The sequence below is a fragment of the Ceratotherium simum genome, chromosome 8 (genome assembly GCF_057802395.1).
Source record: "Ceratotherium simum simum isolate JZ-2026a chromosome 8, ASM5780239v1, whole genome shotgun sequence".
Taxonomy (NCBI): Eukaryota; Metazoa; Chordata; class Mammalia; order Perissodactyla; family Rhinocerotidae; genus Ceratotherium; species Ceratotherium simum.
In genome coordinates, this window is record NC_141907.1 from 82,034,350 (window position 1) to 82,055,820 (window position 21,471).

At 37.3% G+C, this 21,471-nt stretch overlaps 1 protein-coding gene across 2 annotated transcripts in view; it reads left to right on the forward strand.

The window, feature by feature from the left end:
* Window positions 1-21,471, forward strand: part of METAP1 (methionyl aminopeptidase 1) — a 94,408-nt gene that overhangs the window by 39,862 nt on the left and 33,075 nt on the right. For both annotated transcript variants that reach the window (XM_087434628.1, XM_087434627.1), the window contains exons 3-10: window positions 3,229-3,341; window positions 4,683-4,743; window positions 8,519-8,610; window positions 9,556-9,639; window positions 11,520-11,658; window positions 13,201-13,332; window positions 16,340-16,483; window positions 20,711-20,776. In XM_087434628.1, coding sequence (XP_087290754.1) covers window positions 3,229-3,341; window positions 4,683-4,743; window positions 8,519-8,610; window positions 9,556-9,639; window positions 11,520-11,658; window positions 13,201-13,332; window positions 16,340-16,483; window positions 20,711-20,776 — 831 coding nt within the window. The remainder of the gene's footprint in view (window positions 1-3,228; window positions 3,342-4,682; window positions 4,744-8,518; window positions 8,611-9,555; window positions 9,640-11,519; window positions 11,659-13,200; window positions 13,333-16,339; window positions 16,484-20,710; window positions 20,777-21,471) is intronic.

Genomic DNA, 21,471 nt, shown 5'->3' on the forward strand with positions numbered 1-21,471 from the left:
CAGGAAAATTTCATGTATGAGTTACATAAATAACTCAAGGGCAGAATTTATTTCTTATGTGTCATAGTAAATAAGACCAGTTAGATTGTGAAGCCCTTAAACGCACATAGTGCAGATGAGATGCTTGAGTGGGTATCTCCACACTCATCTCCTGCCAGAGTGTATGTCGTAGCACTTGCTTTAGTCTGAACTGTGCAAGATGTAGCACTTCACATCTCAATACTATGTTATCCTGCACTCTTTTAACGTATCACTGATACATTCAGTGTGTTTCTTTGTCTCCCATTTTCCTAAAGTAGAAGGTGGAAGCATTTGACAAGTACCTTTTGAATAGCCAAAAATGTGATATAAAAACTGTTAAAAAAATTCTAAATAATACTTTTTATTCTACTCCTCTACCGTTCCAAACCAGTGTGCTTGATTATTGGATTGCAGAGAGGAGGTGTTATGTAATATTTCAGAACTAGTTTCACCAAGCATTGTGAGCTGGATTACTTTAAGCCTCACCTCCAAAGTGCTGAAATCGTAGGTCTGTTGTGAGGATTACAGAAACAAATCCATGTAAAGTGCTTAGCATATGTATAGTGCATAGTCATTGCTCAACAACTATTTAGTAATCATCTCTGGAGGAACAGAGTTAGGATTGTGATCAGAAAATGCTGTCGCAGGCGAACCTTAGACATGTGCAGTGTTCTGTGTCAACTGACTGGAGGAGGCAGCCCACACAGAACCTTTTGAAGAATGAAGCTTGGGTGTGATGTACTTGGGGCCAGACCTTTCACTATTTGACACTACCTGCAGCTTACCTGGCCCTGTTGCACTGTGATGTTTGAAAGACAGCTTACAGGTGTTTATTTGCACTGTCCTGTGCTTTCACAGTCTTTGAAAAAGAACAGTTAGTATGTAGCTTTGTTACCAACCCCAGTCCAGTTCATATTTATTAGGTGTCTGCTATATGCCTAGGATTTAGGGCTTAGATCAAATTGATCCTAAAATGTAAACTGTTACTTTTGGTAAATTTCCCTAAGTAAGTTATACCCAGAGATTAGAAAAGAACTTACCATATTTCAGTCTGGCTTGTCTAGATAGCTTTTGGGTTATACTATTTGTTCGAGGTCTGCTTTCAATTCTTTTTTGAAAATAGATTGTGGAAAGTTCAGAATGCAGATCAGCAGGAGACTTTGAAAGATTTTACATCCTTCCTTTTCTCTGCTCGCTCCCCAGAGTGTGTTAAAACAAAAGGCCTGCCTCTTGATGGCTAGTCTGTCCTAGGTTTCGGGTGAACATTATTCTTGCGGTTCACCTTTCAGGCAACAGCACTTGATGCAATTCATAGCTGAAGCAGGCATCAGTTGGCCCGCATTTCAAACTGTTTTCTGTAATATTTGACCCTAGATGCAATGAATGGAGTCCATTTTTGTCCTGGGATGAGAAACAGTTTTCCTGTTGACATTAACATTCACGGTGGCTTTCTTGAACTCCAGAGGAGAGAAAGATATTTAAAATTCAGCAGCGTAGTAGAGCTTTTCTTTTCTTTTTCTGTTCTCGTGCTGATTTACTATTCTTACTCCATTCTCTTCCTTTACTCTATGTGTAATATTATAGTTGTGTCCTCTTCTCAAGTCATGTGAATGGATGGGCTGTATTTTTGCATTCTTGTCAATTGTACCTCAAGGACCTTTCATCCCAGGTTGACCACATGTTCTGTGGAGAGTGTACTGGGCTGGGAACCAGCATTCCCACATCTCTGCCATGGGAATCACATCGCTTCAGTTTCCTCATCTGAAAAAGAGAAAATTAGACTACGTTGTCTTTTTGTTGTTGTTAACTCTAGTCACCATGCTGTATGTTACACCCCCAGAACTTATTTATCTTATAAGTGGAACTTTGCACCTTTTGACCACCTGCACCCATTTTACCATTCCTCTCTAGCTTAACATGATATGATTCCATGTCTTCTCTAGTTCATATTTTAAATAGATTGTTTAAAGAGGGAATTTTATTTTTCTTATATACTTCTAAAATTATCTGAATTCTGACTTTTAAAACCTATGATAGCATGACAGTAATCAGGAAAAGATGGGTGTGCACTGGGAGGTGTATAGGTTGATACCTGGTATGGGAGGGATTTGAATTTCTGCTGTTTCAAGTTTGAAGTTAGTAGTTTTACTTTGTGGATAAGAGATGCAGTCAGTGTGCTGACATCAGGCACACTGATGAGGGTCTGTTCTGTGTGAGAAGGATTCTTAGGTGCATCTCAGGTGCATTAATACAACATGATGTCTAACCTGGTAGGGGTGTGTGTGTGTGTGTGTGAGATTCTTTTCTTCATTTTTCTATGAGTTTTCAGTAACCTTCTGTTGATTGTTCCCTCCTCTTATCTTTGCCTTTTCCTACCTCCTTCTGTTACCCACTTCCTGAAAAAAGACAAATGATGCTCATAAAGTTTTCAAAGCAATCTGAAATATTGACTTGAAAGCCATGCATCAGCTAATTGGGAAATTTTTGTTTTTTTACTTTAAATTTGCTTTCAGGTTATTTAGAATCTGTTCTAAAGTAAGAGCACAGAATCTATTTGTAATAATCTGCTCTTGGTTGAGAAGTTTTGCTTAGGTTCAGATTTTTTTTTTTTTGTGAGGAAGATCAGCCCTGAGCTAACGTCTGTTGCCAATCCTCCTCTTTTTGCTGAGGAAGATTGGCCCTGAGCTAACATCCGTGCCCATCTCCCTCTACTTTATGTGGGACGCTGCCACAGCATGACTTGACAAGCAGTGCGTCAGTCTGTGCCCAGAATCCGAACCCTTGAACCCTGGGCAGCTGAAGTGGAGCGAAACTTAACTACTACACCACCGGGCGGCCCTAGGTTCAGATTTTATATTTCAGAAAATATGCTTCCTATAAATTGACATTGTAGAGAGAATACCTTTAACATTTACTTGAGAAAAGGTGTTCTACTATGAGCTGTTCCTATTGAATACTATGTGAAAACTTAGAATATGTTTAGCTTAGGCTTTTTCTCCCAAGACAGATCTTGGAGGAGTTGTAGGGTTGTCAGCATAGCAAGGAAGCAGTAGCTTTGGTGATTTAGATGAGGTGGAAGTTGTCTGGATTTTGTGCCTAGGCCCTTTGGCTTGGTTTTCACACGAGTGATAGTTAAAGTGTGCTGCTGCTCAGTAGCTTGACCGCTGAAGCATTTCTTTCTCTCTCTCCCATCCATCCATCTCCCAGAAGATGAACGGGCCAAGCGAGAAGTGTCTTCCTGGATGGTAGAAGGTGATATTAACACTGACCCATGGGCAGGTTATCGATATACTGGTAAACTCAGACCACATTATCCACTGGTGAGTAAATAAGGTAATAAAAATTTAACATTCTTTTAAACCAATTTTCAGTTTCCTAAAAGTGATATTGTAATTTGTATTCCAATTATGAATCATGTAATCAGGATTAAGTTTATGTTCTAGCTCTTTAGCTTTTATGGTACATTAATTGGAAGTTAATAGGGATAATTGGAATCATGAACAAAGTGGAAAAAATTTAGATGAAAGGATTAAAACTTCTTTAATCTTAAAAAAGAATGAGGTAGAATAGATATTTTCTGGCTGGCACAATGATAGTGTATATATTACTGCTTTTCTAAATTTTTTCTGTTTTTGCTGAGGAAGGTTAGCCCTGAGCTAACATCTGTGCCCATCTTCCTCTATTTTGTATGTGGGATGCCACCACAACATCGCTTGATGAGTGGTGTGTAGGTCTGTGTCCGGGATCTGAACCTGCCAACCCCTGGGCTGCTGAAGCAGAGCGCGTGAACTTAACCACTACGCCGCCGGGCTGGCCCCTCTAAATTTTTTTTAATGTGATATATTTCTACCTTAATTTAGATAGGGCTTTTCTGCCACTCCCACCCCTTCCTGTGTTCTTGGCATACGGACTTCAGCGTCTTAACATAGGAATCTACTTAAGTTGAAAACTATTTGTGGGCTGGCCCCGTGGCTTAGCGGTTGGGTGCACGCACTCCACTGCTGGTGGCCCGGGTTCGGATCCCGGGTGCGCACCCACACACCGCTTTTCCGCCATGCTGAGGCTGCGTCCCACATACAGCAACTGGAAGGATGTGCAGCTATGACATACAACTATCTACTGGGGCTTTGGGGGGTAAAATAAATAAATAAATAAATAAAATTATTAAAAAAAAAAGAAAACTATTTGTAATCCTTAAATGTTTAAATTCTCTTTAATTTTTAAAATTTGGAAAAATGTCAAAAACTTAAGAAAATCTCTTTAATCCTACCTCCCAGAGATAATGACCAGGAACATATTAGTGTGTGTTTACTTTAAGACGGTATTTTATTGTTGTTTCTCGTTTGCCAGTTTATTTGGAACAACAGGGGCACCTTGTTGTCTGCGTGTAGTCTTAAATCCTTGATGGCCGTGGCCGCTCTCCCACCATCTTAAATATCCTAAGATATTTAGCATTAGCACTAGGAAAGTAGTGCTTAACTTTATGAAATAGATATGATATTTAAGATGTCATTGAAAACTTTCTTTTTTAATTTAAATGAAATGAATGAACAAGAAAAGTTAGTGCTTTTTTCCCCACGGAAATTTTGTTAGTAAATTTTAATAATGAAAGTTACTTTCATATTTGAATCGGTTTTAACTAACCTCTTTGATGTTTTTAGATGCCAACAAGGCCAGTGCCAAGTTATATTCAAAGACCAGATTATGCTGATCACCCTTTAGGTAAATTCTGCTATGCTGATTCTTCATTTTTCGATTTGTGGGCTTGATGACTACTGCAAAGCAAAGCAGTGCTTTTTTTGTAGAAATTTTTCGGTGCTGGATTTCTAATAAATGTAAACATGTTTTTTTAAAGACACTGGAAAATTCTTTCCTCCCATTAGAAATCTACCCAATTCTGAAAACATCGTTTATGTAGCTGTTAAAGGCTACATTCAACATAATATTGTATTTTGTGTTGTTATATCAAATTCTAGATTTAAAAAATAGTTTTGATTTTCACATGTCCTCCTACCTTAATTAAATCGTATCTGTGTCGATAAAAGCAGATTGTGGCGGCCTCGAATGCATGCCTAACTGAAGACCCTGGGCTGTAGCAGTAATAGAAGTAGTAGAAATGGTGATGATTCTGTAATTGACATTTATTTTTTCATAACTGTGTGTTGGGTTCTGTGCTGAGTTCTTTCCATATGTCCTTCTATTGAATACTTGCAGCCCTCCTGGGGTGGGTTCTGTTGGCTTCTCCATTTTCTAGATAATGATAGTGAGATGCCCAGAGAAGATAGGTAATTACAGCCCAGGTTAGTGGGGCAGTCTCTGACCTAGGGGTCTGTACACGTAACTTAAGTTGGACTATGTGAAATTACTGATTTTGATGTCAAAAATGGTTGAATGTCAGCATTTTCATGTGGTTTAATCTACTAAATTAAGCTGCTTTTGCCTTGTTCTCTAAGTGGGGAATGGCATTAAGTTCTTATGAATATAATTTTAAAATTTGGTTGAACTGGACTATTTCAGATAAATTGAAGGAAAAGACAGTCTGAATAATAGAATACTGTTGAGGATATATAATTTCATTGCTCTCTATTTATATTCTTGAATATAGTTTTGAATTGCGTTTTTGACAAATACATAGACAAGGTAAATTCTGATAGGATAAAATGTTACATAGTGAAAAGTAACTCCTACTCCCCAGAGGTAACCACTGTTAAGTTTCTTGTGGAACTTTCCAGAGATCTTTTATTTTATGTATGTGCACACATTAACACCCTCCCCCCCAATTAGACACAAAAGGAACAAGCTATATATAGCTTTTCACCTTGTTATATTCTCTTACTATATCTTGGAAATATTCTGTATAAGCCCATATAAAACCAGTCCTTTTTAATGACTGAAGTATGTATAGATGTATCATAATTTATTAAACCAGGCTCCTACTAATGTATGTTTAGATTATTTCCAGGTTTTTCTCTTCTACCAATTTGACTACAGTAACTATTCTTGTAATTACATCTTTGTGCACATGTGAGAGTATTTCTGTAGGTTAATTGCCCCAAGTAAAAGAGCTGGATCAAAGGATACATGCATTTTTTATTTTGAGAGATACTACACATTTCAGAGATGTTGCCAGTTGTTACTCCCATTAAAAACGTATGAGAATCTGTTTTCCTCTTTCTTCCCCAGCATAGCGTGTTATCAAGTTTTATGATCTGTGCTAATCTGAAAGATGAAAAATGGTAGTTTGCTGTTATTTTAATTTGCATTTTTAAATTATGAGTAGTTGAGCATCTTTTTTTATGTTAAAAGTCATTTGTATTCTCTTTCCTTTGAGCTGTCTATTCATATCCTTAAGGCTTTTTTTTTTTCGATAGATTACTAGTTTTTTCCATACTGACTTATAAGTGCTTTTTCTGTATTAAGGAAAATAATCCTTTGATGTGTCTGCTATAAATGTTTTTTCCCAAGTGAGCATTTATGTTTTGTCTTTGTTGATAGCATTACATGTATGACAAAATTTCAACGTGCTTCTCTAATAAAACTTATCAGTGTTTTAAGGTGTCTATGGCTTTATGATCTAGAAAGACCTTTTTGGTTCAGAGATTATAAAAATATTTTCCCATGTTTTCTTCCACTATTTTTATGGTTTCACTCTTTTTTGTGTGTGATAAAATTTTTGATCCATCTGAAACTTATTAGGACTTAAAATAGGGATGCAACTTAATTTTTTTCCCAGAAGAATATCTAGTTATTGTTGTTGTCACATCACTAGTTATTTAAAAAATTCAGGCCTTTTCTTACTGATTGAAATGCAACCTATTTCATTATATTAAATTCTCACATGTCTTTGGGTCTATTTTTGGATTCTATTCTGTTTCATTAACCCATTTGTCTAATCATGTGCCATTGCCAAACTCTTTAATTGTTGTAGCTATATGATGTTTAATATTTGGTAGGCCTTGTTGCCCCCACCTTTCCTCTTTTTCAGAATTTTCCTGGCCATTCTTGCATGTTTGTTTTTCCATGTGAAATTTAGAATCAGCTTGTCTGGTTCCCAAAAATATCCTGTTGCCATTTTTTATTGGGATAGTATTAAATTTATAGACTAATTTTGGAAGAATTGACACCTTTACAATATTGAGTCTTCCTATCCAAGAACAGGGTATGTTTTTCTATTTTATTTAAGTCTCTTTTTATGTCTTTTAGTAGTGGTTTCAAATTTTCTTCATTAGGTCTTAGTTAAGTTTGTGCTTGGATATTTTATCTTTTTTAGTTATTCTTGTGACTAGTATCTTCTGTTGTATTTCCTAGCTTGCTGTTTGTATATGGAAAAGTTGTTGATTTTCATATGTTTATCTTACACTCTGCTAACTTGCTGCATTTTTCTTGATCGTCATTTACCAGGTATTCCCTTGTTCTAGGGATATGTATAGTTGTATCTGAAATTGACAAGAATTTTGTACTTTTCATTCTAATCTTATATGTCTTATTTTTTTTTCCTCCTGTTTAATTGCATCTGCTAGTACCCTCAGAACAGTGTTAAATAATAGTATTGATAGTGAGCATCCATGATGTTGCTTCTTGACTTGAGATTTATAATTACCATGTAAAGGTGGTAGCTGGCCACGCTATGAGAATTGTCTTCCTAGATGATCATTTATTTATTTTTCCTTCCTTAATCTATGGCTAATATATTTTTTGGATTCTGTTTGATAATACTTTATTTGGAATTTTTATATCAGTATTTATAAAAAAGATTAGTTTATGGTTATATTCTTTTTGTCAGATTTTGAAATAATTATTATACTGGCTGGCTTCAATTACTTTTAAATGTATGAATAACTTAAATTAAGCTAATTTTATTAGTGAAGGTTCTTAGGGCAATATTTTTCAAACTTTTTTGACTATGACCCAGAGTGAGAAATGTATTTTATAATGTGATTTGTATATATATATGTGTGTGTATAAATTAATAAACATTTCACAACAACTTACCCCTACCCTGTATGATGTAGTCTAATATTTTCTATTCTGTTTATCTACTTTTAAAAAAATGTTAGTCATAGCCCACTGAAGGGTCACCAACTGCAGTTTGAAAAATACTGACTTTAGGTTCCTATTTAAAGAAATAAATGAGTGTAATTGATTCGTCAGTTGTTGGTATATTGTTGCTTCATGAGATGATGATCATGAAAGCAGTTTATTTACTGATCTTATTACCACATTGCCTGTCATATAGTAAGTACTCTGTATTGACTGATTTCTACTAGATCTGGAAGTTTCTTCTTTAGAATTCTTCCTTCAATTTTTTTTTTACCAAATTTACTTTTCATATTGAAAATATTTTTTCAAAAAATCTGACCTGGACCCTCCCAAATTATGAAATACGATCGTGTGAAATAGTGAGATTTGACTATTATTTTGTCATCAAGGAGATAATTATGCTAATAAACACATCTTCCCATTCATTTTGGTTTTACTCACTGATTTTCCTTTCCAGGAATGTCTGAATCTGAACAGGCTCTTAAAGGCACTTCTCAAATTAAATTGCTGTCATCTGAAGATATAGAAGGGATGCGAGTCGTGTGTAGGGTAAGAGGTATTTTTTCCCTGTGGGATAAGACACATTTAAGCGGGTGTTAGACATGAAGTCAGTGATTTGCTCCTTTACAGAGGTAGCAGATGTTACCCTGTGAGACTGTGACTAGCCATCCTTACTTTTCATTAAACTGTTGTTAGTACATAGTTTTGTGTAGCAGTTGTTTTCTACGTAAAGAGCCTATTTGAGAATTAATATGGCAGGTAATCTATATTTCGTTGACAGTCTATTTCTTTTATCTCTTGTATTTTTTTTAAAGAACCAGGTTTTTATAATACTCTGTCATTTTATTTTCATGAGTCATCGTGACATAGGGCAAAGTTTAAGGCTATAATAAAGTTAAGCTAAAGCTCCTGTTGGGAAATACCTATGAAGTATGGTAGTAGTGGCTGGTACTTACTAGGTGAAATCATGTTTATATTTTTCTAAAGAAAAATCATGGATATTGTTCATTTAGAAATGATCCTTAAAGTTTTTATTCAGTGCTTAAAAGTGATTTGATGCTAATTTTCCTTGATAATCTAGAGAAATTTGTATTTCTATCACTTATTTGCTTTGATTCTTTGAGGAAAATCATTTGTGTATTCTCTTATTTTTCTCCCTTCCCTTCCCTCTCCATTGTAGAAATTTGAGATGACTCAACCTTCATCAGTTGATCGATGTTTAGATTACTTAGGATGTGCATTTTCATATAGAAACCAGTCAAGCTTACTTATTAAGCTATTTGCTGGTTAGCCCAATTTTATTTGTATATTTACACACACACACATTTACTGATGGGCGTTAGAAATACAAATGGTTTTGAAATGAAAATTCAGGATTACAATTTTCAAGGTGAGATCCATTTTATGCATCTCTCACAAAATCTAAGGTAGTTATGAAGGGTACAGATTTCTATTTCTGTTTCATTTCTTCTTGATGTGTTGTGTCTTGCACAGCTTGCTAGGGAAGTGTTGGACATCGCTGCTGGGATGATTAAACCGGGTGTGACTACTGAGGAAATAGATCATGCTGTACACTTAGTAAGAACTTCTACTTTTATGCTTTGAAAATTTTTTTAACATTAGATGTTTTAGACTTCTAAAAATTAAGTAAACTTAAGTTCTTAATGTCTAAAGTAACATGGCTATGCTAATTTGAAAGCAGATTTTTACTTTGTTTCAAATATAGAAAATATTCAACAGGAATCATTATCCCTGTCTTTAAGTATCCATGATATTGAGGTCTGAGGTGAGCTTGAAATATCTTGTTTCTGAAACCTCACATTTCATAACATTTTGGTTTAGCTTTTATAAAATGATTAATTTTATTAGTGATTTAGATAAATCTTGTCACTACCATACATCAAATATTCTGAAATAAAAAAGAATACAACTTCTAAAACTAGATTAGTAGAAAAAAGGTGCCCTTTCATATCCATAGTAACAAGGCAATAAGCGGACCAGATAAATATTTGTAGTGAACGTGATATAGGGGTGCCGTTTTATAAAGATCACCTGTCTATCAAGGAGAGACCTTAAAACCCTGTAGTAGAGGAGTACACACATTATATGAATCACAAAGGAAGAGCAGTAACTAGTTAATAAATCATATGGAAGACTAATTAAACCTGCTCTGGTAATCAGACAAATGCAAATCATAAAGACCTACTATGTTAGTAACTATTTTAAAGAGGTTTATATCCATTGCCTATGTGGAGATGATGAAACTGGTTCTCTTTCACGTGAGGGTGGTACTGTGAATTGGGACAACCCTTTTCAAAGGAAATTGGACAGTGTGTCTTGAGCTATAAAAATGTTTATAAAATTTTGTATTCAGAATTTTATAAATCCTGATTTTTGAGTATTGTTCCATATGTTATAAAATATATGGTATGCTATGATAGCATTTTGAGTGCTCTCCTATGGGCCAGGTGCCCTTTTAACGTTTTCTTGTACTAACTCATTTAAACTCTATGAGGTAGATACTATCATCTCCACTTTATAGATAAGGAAACTGAGGCAGAGGGAGGTTAATTAACTTATGCAAGTTTACACAGCTTGTAAGTGACGGTGTTGGCATTTTCAGTGAAGACCATCTGCTTCTGTGTGCTTTTCACTACTGTTGATACTGCTGTGAGAAGTATAGAAGTTTATCATTAAACAAGGGAATAGTGACAGGCAGGTAGCTCTTGTCTGTAATAGTTTTTGTAATTGAGGAAACTTAATTTAAATTTCCAATAATAGTGGAATTGCCAGTAAAATTATGGTATATTGCACAAATTGTATTATGTGCAACTATTTAAAAATTATTAGTCTGAAGACTGTGTGGCAGAATGGAAAGAGAAATTGTGTATGCTGTGACTGCTGCTGTGCAAACATCCAAGTAAAATAAGACTTATTATGGAAAACCAGACCATTTTCTTAGAGATTCTTTTGTTGTTGCACATGAACGTAGTGGTTACAGTGTCTCTGGAAGTACTTTACCATCTCTTAATTATACTAGTATTCATTTTTTGGTCATAGGGATATAGGCTTATCTGTATACAAGAAGTTATAATTACATTAAAAGCACATGTTAATATTGAGTTTAAATATTATCTTTTTGTTTTCATTAATATATTTTTCATAAGGAGTAGTTAATTCTAAACTAGAATCTTCATATAGTAACATTTGTAATATGTGAATTTGGTTTTCCTTTGTAAACTGGTTTGCCTACAGTCTATCTCGCTGGCACAAACCCTACAGTTTAATATCTACTACTATTTTAAAAATAACATATTAAATAAGTTCTTCATTATGAGCATCTGTACAACAAATTTTTTTACACTTTTCAAATTTTAAAATCTAGTTAACTGCATACAGCTTAATTTTTTTCTTTTGCACATTCCAAATTATTTTCTTTGTATTTTAATTTATTGTAGGCATGCATTGCAAGAAATTGCTATCCTTCTCCCCTGAATTATTATAATTTCCCAAAGTCTTGTTGTACTTCAGTGAATGAAGTGATCTGCCATGGGATTCCAGACAGACGGCCCTTGCAAGAAGGTGATATTGTTAACGGTAAGAAATATGTAAGTGTGACTTTTGTCACCGTGAGTAAAGAAAACAAGGTTTTGGGAGTCTGATAGTGACTTGTGTTTTTCTTCACTTGCTTCCTGTCTTTAGCTTATCTTTTTTCATATTTAAAATTTAAAATCTTAAATCTGTGGAGACCTTTTTTATGGTTTTAAGATACTGCTTTTAAGATACTTCTGTTGTGATGTGTTTGGTACAGCATATATTTTTTTAATACAGATTATCATATGTGATAGGTAGGTGAAAAATGTCAGTGACATGTGAAAGTAATGTTAATTCAAGTAGGATTTTCTTTTCTTTTCCTTCCACTAATGGTTTTGAAGAGATCAGGGCAGGCTTGTTTACATATAAAGAGAAATCCATAGTAATATATGAAGATCGTAAGAAAAAAGCTGAAAATTCTGCAGAAGTGTTTTCTTTGATGTAAGAAATTTGGAAAGTGGCTTTAAGGACCACTAAGTTAAGCTGTCTTGGGAAGCTGCATGTGCAGAGGAAGAAGCTGCCAAGACATTTCCCTTTGTGATTAAAAAAAAGTATTGATGGAGAAGGCTCCCCTAGGTGGTATTTTTAATATTGGTGAACTTGGTCTCTTGAGTAATGAGATACCTTCAAGGACCTACATATCAAACAAGGAAGCATGAGCCCAAGTGTTAAATGCTGCAGAGAATGTGCTGACCGTGTTGCTGGCTGTGAATGGTAGCGGAGACTTAACTGACACTGTTTTTATTTGCATTTTTATTGCTTTAGTTACAGTATCTGTTTATAAAGTTCCATAGGTTTTGAGGGGTCTGCCCAACCCTGTTTTTCATATAAACCCCGTTATTTTTGTTATATGCATATGCATTAGTTTTTTCAGGAATGTGTGTGTTGTGCTAGAGCCAGCACATATACTGCAATACTGTAGGTTGATTGAAAATTCCTGGTTTAAGAATACTCATTTCGTGTGCCCTCTAGTATACATTTTGTGTATTATAGGGGTGTGATTGAAATCTGTATTCTTAAACATGGGGACAAAGAGAAGGATGGATATTCACAAATAAGTGAAAGGCAAATGAGTTTTTGAAAAATAAGTGTGAAATAGTGTATTTTTCTGTTTCTTGATTCACTAGGAGGAAAAAAAACTCGTTAAAGATAATATGTGAAAGCAGTATTTTCTCTGTAATGTCAAAATGTAGCAAAGTCCTGCATTTAGTGTTATTAACACGGGCTATTGACCTTGCATGAGTGTATCCTTGCTTCATTTTTCTTCTGCCGTAAATGATCGAATTACTACTGTAAGGGTATAAAAGCCCACTGTCTGGCTTGTGCTGCATGACCTGTCCCTGTTCTCCACAGTGGGTTTAGTTGCATTACAGACAGGGAGCGTCTCGTTGGGCAATAACTCTGTATCCGCTGGTATCTGATTTGAGAATGCAGAAGTTTTCTTTCTTGTTAAACTGCTTGATGCTGTGATGTTGGAGAAACTCGACTTCAGATTTGAAATAAAAACAAAGTGATCTTTATATTTTCACACTTTTTTTTTTGTAGTGGACATCACTCTTTATCGCAGTGGTTATCACGGGGACCTGAATGAGACATTTTTTGTTGGAGATGTGGATGAGGGAGCACGGAAACTGGTGCAGACCACGTATGAGTGCCTGATGCAAGCTATCGATGCAGGTGAGCCTCAGAGCAGGGGCCGCGGGAGCTGCTGTGTGTGGATGGGCCTTGGTGACTTGCACTGCCCTGGCGCGCCTTTTCCCCGCCAGCTCTGTCTCTCCCTACCTGGGTTTCAGCAGGAATGGGTTTAAGGATGTTTTGGGAATCCCTTGATGAGGATGGACCGGATGATTGCTTATCAGCCTTTGTCTCTTCTGTGATTTATCTTCTTTTGCTCTGGCTGATAAATGAGGAGGAATGTATGGATAGTTCTTGAGTGCAATTTTTTTTCTACTTTTTTTTTTTTGTTTTTTTGTTTTGGTGAGGAAGATTAGCCCTGAGCTAACATCCAATGCCCATCCTCCTCTTTCTGCTGAGGAAGATTGGTCCTGGGCTAACATCTGTGCCCATCTTCCTCTACTTTATGTGGGACGCCGCCACAGCATGGCTTGACAAGCAGTGTGTAGGTGCACGCCCAGGATCCGAACCTGTGAACCCCGGGCTGCCGCAGCGGAGAACGCACTTAACTGCTACGCCACTGGGCCGGCCCTTTTTCTACTTTTTTATTCTTTTGTAAGTACTGTGTTCTCATTGTAAAAAATTAAAACAAGATGCTAGATGATGAGAGAAAAGTGAATGGTCCTCCTTTACACTTGTGCCTCCTCTTTCCCTTTCGTATTTCTTTTCTCCAGAGGCATCCACTTTTAACATTTAGGTTTTTTCTCCCCGGTGCATTAACACACACACACATGCACACATGCCTATGTGTATGTGCTAGTTAGGTTAAATGGAATCATATTATTTGTAGTATTCTGTAATTTGGTACTTTTTAAACTAACAATATCTTAGAGATCTTTCCAAATTAGTGTATGTGCCTGCATGCATAGATCTACATATTCCATAGTCTAAAACTTTCTACAACCATTCCCATACTGGATTTTGGTGTTTTCCAGATGTCTTGATATTGTAGTGAATAATATCTTTGGGTAGAGGCATATTTCTGTAGGATTTTTGTCAGGCTATCTTTGTCCATACATCAGAATTCATCCAGATTTTTTTGATTTTTGCTGTTATCTTGTGAGGAGAGAGAAGGAAAGGCTTGTTGCAAATGTTAACAGACTATTACTAAAAGGACAGTTTGAGGGCACACAACTTTTCAGTTGAAATTCACAGCATTTCAACTTTAATTGTTCAGTGTATTATTTGCACCTCGCCCCCCCAAATAAACCTGCTATATCATCAACAAAGTATTGAACAGGACAGGGTTCTTAGGCAAACATATAGTTATCTCTAATAATGTAGATTCATTATTGTGGTTGTTTTTAGTCCATTTAACATGCATGGGAGGTGAAATTTACTAATTTAATAAAGTTGGAGGAATGGAAAATGAAAGCATGTGATATTTTCATGTATCAATATGTGAGATTTTACTTATTACTCTTGATTATGTAAAACCTTTAATATTCTTGGTAGTATTGTCAAATGAACACTTTAGTGTTTAGTTTCTCATTTGTGGAAGCTTTAGTTTTAAATGATTTTTAGGGTTTCTGCCAAATAATGTGTTCAATGTTTATATCCTTTTTGCTTTTCTGTGAGTTGATTGAAATAGTCAGACAGCTGGGATGTTGTTTTACAAAGACACAGGAATAAAACTTGCCAGGAAACTACCAGAAACCAAAATCTTCATAATAGTAGGCAGGAAAGAACAAAAATTGGTTAATCTCTGGAAAGTGCTATTAAAATACACCTTTGTATGTGTCATTTCGGCCCCTTATCTTGCACTAATGTAGCCGCCTGCTGTGGTGCAGAGCACGGGAGGGCTGGCCAGTTGCTGAAATGAGCCTGCTTATTAGGCTTCTCCTCCTGCACATTGATGGCATTTTGAGTCTGATAATTCTTTGTGGTGGGGGCTGTCCTGTGTGTTGTGGGATGCATATTAGCATCCCTGGTCTGTACCCACTAGATGCCACTTGCAACACCACTCTTAGTGGTGACAACCAAAAATGTCCCCAGATATTGCGAAATGCACTCGTGGGACCAGAATTGCCTCTGCTTTGAGAATTAGGGAGGCATCTCCTTTCTCACCCTCCCTCGTTATCGTTGAACAGTGGTTTTCTTTATTGTATACTGTGTAACCTGGGTTAAATTTTGCTTTCTTTTCCACCTCCTCGGGCTAATGGGAAGGCGTGGATGGGAATGCAAGAAAATCAGTATGGAAGTCAACATGGTTCCTCAAAATTGTTATCCTTCCACCCCCCAAAGAAGTTAAACTTGAATGTATGGTTAAGAGCAAGTAAATGTTAATTAAAATGATTCCATGAGCTGTTTGCCCAGCAGTTTGATTGGCTGGAGAAGATATGTTGTACCTGAACCTCAGGTTAGAAATCAGATGGGCAGAGTAGGAGATGGTAGGGAGTTGGAGGACCCCAGAATCACGACTGGAATCCTCAGGAGTCAGGCAGCAGCCAGATCCTGGGGTCTCAGTGCTAGGAGAGTCATAATAGCAAAGAGAGCCACTTCTGTTTTGGTTTTTATTGAAACAGTGGTAAAAGTCATAAAAAGTAAACAGGGGAGGTAATATTTAGTGAGAAGTACCTTTCTGTACCCTACCTCCAGGACCTTTTGCAGAGGCAACTGTGCATAATTTGAGAAGCACTTTTATAGGAGTAAAGAAGCTCAGGGGAAGCAGTTCTTTGAGAAGATGGCCAGGCTCTGGGAAGGAGAGGAAGAGATGTGTGTTTTCCATTCTCTTGTTTATTCAGAAAGCAAATGTGCCTCCCCCCAGCCCCTTAGTACTGCGCACGTGTCTTCTGCATCAAAGGAGGAAGTAGAGGTGCTACTGGTTTGAATCTCAGCTTTGCCATTTGCTGGCAGTGTAGCTTCTCTATGCCTCGGTTTTGTCATCTGCAAGTTTCAGCTTGTAGGCATATAAAGCATTCAGAAAGGTTCCTGGCAGTTAGATGGTACATTGCTTAGTAAATGTTAGGTATTATTACTCTTTGTCATGAGCCTTCTCTTTTCTTTTCAGTGAAACCTGGCGTTCGATACAGAGAATTGGGAAACATTATTCAGAAGCATGCCCAAGCAAATGGGTTTTCAGTTGTTCGAAGCTATTGTGGGCATGGAATCCACAAGCTTTTTCATACAGCCCCCAATGTTCCCCACTATGCCAGTAAGTACCATCCAAAGATTTGGTATTTGCTAACCATTTATTCAACAAATATTTATCTAAACTTTTAATAGGACCTCCTATTTTGTATTTATTAATCTATTAGGTGTTATAAATAGACCCTCCAAATGTATATTTGCTTATCGCAATACACATTCATATCTTGCTCACATAACAGTCTAAAGCATGTGTGTTTGTTCACTGTGGGGGGTGAGGCAGTTATTCTGTGACCTAGCCTCTGTCATCTTCAACCTATAGCTTTCAAGAAGGTCGCTTTGGGAGTTGTCCCCCTTATCTGTAGATACTGGGGAGGAGGAGAAGAAGCATGGAGGGGTATGCTTGGAGGTTTTAATAAGCCAGCCTGGAATTGGCATAAATCACTTACATTTACTTTACGTTGGCAGAGATTTGGTCACATGGCTACACTAAAGCAACAGAGGTTGGGAAATGTAATCTAGCTGAGTACTCTGGAAGAAAAGTAAACAAATTTGGTGAACAGCCAACAGTCAGCCACATGTCTAGGCATCAGTATTCTGATTCCTTAAATGAAATTGGTTTAGCTTGGTTTGATTTGAGTCCTTAGTGTGTGTCTGATACTGTATTATTTTTTGGTGTAAATAGAGGGGTATAGACAAAGTACCTTTCCTCAAGTTGAGTGCTGTCGGGTAGAATAACAAAGGAAGTGTAGGGCAGTTAGTGCCTTCCAGAAAACTTTTCTCTTAGAGAGGTAAGGCATGCAGAAATAAGTCTCTTATTTAGTGCTGGAAATGAAGGCTGTCCACAATAAGTGACCTAAGAAGGAATTTAACAAATATGTATGAGCTACTGCTGTGTAGACACTTTCATGTATCTCCTTGTGCTTCAGTTTTCCCATCTGTACAATAGTGGGGAATGCACCCGCCCCAGACCTGTTATTAGGATTAAATGAGATAATCCATGGAAAGCACTTTAATGTTAACTTTTAGGATGATGACGATGATATACATTATGTCATTTGATCATCATAACTCTATGAATAATTTCTTACCTCTATTTTAAAAAGCAGATTCTGTGCTTAGAGATGTATTTATTTACTCAAGTTCACACTAACTAGTAAATAAATGCCAGGGCTAGGCCCGGTGCCTGGGCTCTGTCTGGCTTTCTGGAGTCAGGCTTTTCTCCTGTACTTTGCATTGCCTAGTAAGGACTGCAGCAGGTTGGTGCTGGGTCCTGTGGAGAAATAAGGAAGGGCTGAGAGTTTGGTTTCGTGGCGATGAGGGTGAGCATTCCAGTTGCAGGGGAAACATGATGGGTGCTTCGAGTTGAGACTGAACAGAGACGAGATAAGCTTGGGCTGAGTATTATGTGTTAAGAACTAGCAGTAGGCAATGCCAGACTGAGGATATTTGGCTTCATTTATAGGGATTTGCATAAACAATTTTGGGCAGAATGGCAAGATGAAGTTGCTATTTTTGGAAGACAGATTTGGCAGCGGCGTCTAGAATGTATTGCAGGTACAGCCTCGCCAGGCTGGTCAACCCGATGCACGGTTGTTGCCTTAGTCCAGTGTGAGGTGGTCAAATCCTGCACGTCGGTAGTTGTGAAGAGAAAGGGAGATGAGAGAAAGCTCTCAGCAGAAGCTGGAGAAGTCCTTTAGAGCACAGCATTTGGCATATATCAATGAGTGTTTATTAGCAGACCACATAGTTCTTTTTATTTAAGCTGTGAATTGTGCTTGAAATAAAAGCTAGCAACAGAAAATTATTAGCCGACTTCATTCCTTCCCGGTGAGCCCTGTAGTCACCTGATGTGCGTTCCCTCTAACAGAAGGGAAGAAGCTATTCTGATTACGGTGATCTGTGCGTGCATGCATGTGTGTGTAAAAAGAGCGTGTGCAGAGGAAGGAGTGAAACTAGTCCCCTTACTTGCAGAGACGACAAACTCAGGTTTAGGTATGGATTATGTAGAGACTGTTATGGGAGAATGGGATATGGGTCAATGATGATGGTGTCAGCGAAATATTGTGCCACTGATATACAAGAGATGCCACTTGAGTTTCATATTAAACCATTTCATTAGAAATAAGAAACAATTCTGAAAAAAGAAGCAAGGACCAGGTATACTTCATTTCATACATTTGATATGTTTATGAAAAGTCAGGTTTATATAAATCAAAATATGTGGTGATCACTTTAGGGAAGTGTTAAAGGAAACTGCTGAGGGAATCTTTGTACCGCAGAGGCCTTTTGAAATGGAAGTGATGATCTCTGCTTTGGCTTGTAACTCCATATTCCTAGCCAGCTGAGGGTGGAGCCAGGACGTTGTTGTGTAACTTCCCTCCACCCATCTATGTAAGAGGAATCCTTGTTAGAGGAGCATTTATTTGCTTCTTGGTTTAAGTCATTATGGTTGGGAGATGATGATAATACTGTACATTTAGAATGTATATTACAATAATTCTGTGAGGTAGACCACTTAAAAAAATTTTTTTAAGTACTTAGCACATTGTCTGCAATAGTGTAGTCACTCAGATAATATATATTTGTTGAGTGAGATACGTTGAGAAATTGAAACCATGAGTCGAGATGAGTGGGAGTTGTAACTTTTCTAGAATAATGAATCAGTGGCAGAAACAGGAGTGGAACTTAGATTCTCTGTATCAGTGCTGTCCAATAGAAATATATTATGAGGCACATTTGTAATTTTAAAATTTCTAGTGGTCATATTCAAAAAGTAAAAAAAATAGGTGAAAGTAATTTTAGTAGTATATTTTATTTAATCCATTACATTTAAAATATTATTTCAACATTTAATCAATGTAAAAATTATTGAGGTATATTATGTGCTTTTTTGTCTTTGAAATGGGCGTGTTTTTTACTTACAGCCTAGCTTGTTTGGACCAGCCACTTTCCAGGTGCTCAGTGGCGCCGGCGCCCGTGCTGCTGGATGGGGCAGCGCAGCTCTACATTCCTCTGTCCTTATTTCTTTCCAGGACATCACACTGACACTCTTGCCATTAGATTTTGATATCCCCAAGGAAACATGACCAATTCTGTATATGTATAGTAAATGGATGTCATTTGGAGAGAAAGTTCATGAGATTAGAAATAAAAAGTCAAAATTATTTTTGCCTCTCAGATTTTATAACAATTTAGAAACTCCAGATTTGGAATCTGCAGTAAGTGTATTTTGGCAATACCTAAGATAGTGGAAAGCAGCGCGTAGCTCTTCACCAGGATAGATGTGCAGGAATATACCCATGTGGGTGCGACTAGGTTGTACCCAGAAGGAGGGGCGTTTAGCAGAGTGAGCCTCAGTGGACCCATGTGTCATTCGTTACCCAAGTTGTGGTCAGGAAGACCAGCAACCTTACCAGGAAACACTGAAAGCCTGCTATCTGGTGGTCAGGCGGAGCAAATGCAGGCACTCGTTCACTGAGGCTCTTACTAGTTCTTGTTTTTTAATGGGAAATTTAAACTGGTTCTCCATTTCTGTCTGAGATTGTGTAAAAAGGCCTATCTCTATTTTAAAATTCTGGCCTTTTTGGGGGGATGCCAGGTCTGGATACTTTAATTCATGGTTGTGTTTCTTACGATGGTTCTGAAAAATTACTCTCATATTAATCTTGCACAAAAAGCTGAAAAAGTGTTTGGAGGGAGAAATGGAATTTCTGTTTTCAAATAAAAAGGAATAGTCTTTTCAGCATTTAAAAAAAATAGGTTAGTGTGCACAGGCTTTGTTCCCCTTAGAAGATAAGAAAAATGAAGACAACGTACAAACTGTGAAAATCATGCAGTTGTTCCTGTGGGCTGTGTCCCCCCACCCCCAAGAGGTAGGAGACTTCTGGCGTAACCTGAAGCATCTGTTGTCCTCCTGTAAACTGTTATGCCTAGATGAGTACTGGCACTGTGCTTGGTTCCACGATTGAATCCTGCTGTAACACAATCGGTGGTACTTTTCCTTTGATAGAAGTGATAACCACCTCTGAAATCCAGCCTATGGACAGCTCTGTATGTTCCTAGAGAAAACATAGGAAGAATGGAATGTGCCTTGGACAATATCTGCCCACAAATCAGTAGTTATCAGTAAAATGCCTGTTTGTTGAGTGATCTCCTTTAAGAAAGGGGAGTCAGGAGAGGAGAAAGTAATTAAGAATCACTGATGGCAGTATAAGTTGTGTGCTCTTCCCAATGAGCTGTTCAACACTGTGGTTTTTTGCTGTGTTTTGAGACTTTTTTCCTTTAATTTCAGAAAATAAAGCAGTTGGAGTGATGAAGGCGGGCCACGTTTTTACAATTGAGCCAATGATTTGTGAAGGTGAGAAAGAAGGATGCTGTAACATTCTTTAACTGAAATTTTATTTACTTTTGGTTACTCATGATCAGATTAGTAGTCTGCTCTACTTACTTTCTTTTTGTTTTCCTTTCTGCTCCCTGGCCCATCTTGAACTTGTTTCAGTGTTGTGTAGAGAACTGAAAATTCTAAGAGTTGGCAGAAATGAACAGTACTTTCTACATGGTAATTCTGCTGCCAGTAGATGCTGAAGTACTTGAATCCTGGTCCCTTTTCATAGAGATCTGTCAAAGGGTGCAGTGTAGTTGGGAGCCTCCATCAAACCTGTTTAGAAAGTTCTTGCTTGATATGAGGTGTCGGGGAGTGGGTTGTGGGGGAGAGGAAGGAAAAAGAAGTTGAGCCACTCACTTTAAGGGAGACAATTATATGATTTAATTCTCCACAACTTATGAGGTGGTGCTGTCCCCACTGTACAGAATAGCAAACTGGTCTTTGAAGAGGTTGTGTAACTCGCGGAAAGACGCCTAGTTAGATATGTGGCAGAACTTTTTGGAGTCTAAGCTCGCGAGCTGTTCTTCCTCTTCAGGGTCTGCACGCATGTCACTGGGTGGCGTCATACCGCTGTGTGGAGAAGATGCAGCACAGATGCACTTAGTGCTGGAAGTTTTCTGTCCTCACTGTTGTTATTCCTTGTGACAGGCAGTGATGACAGACTCGGT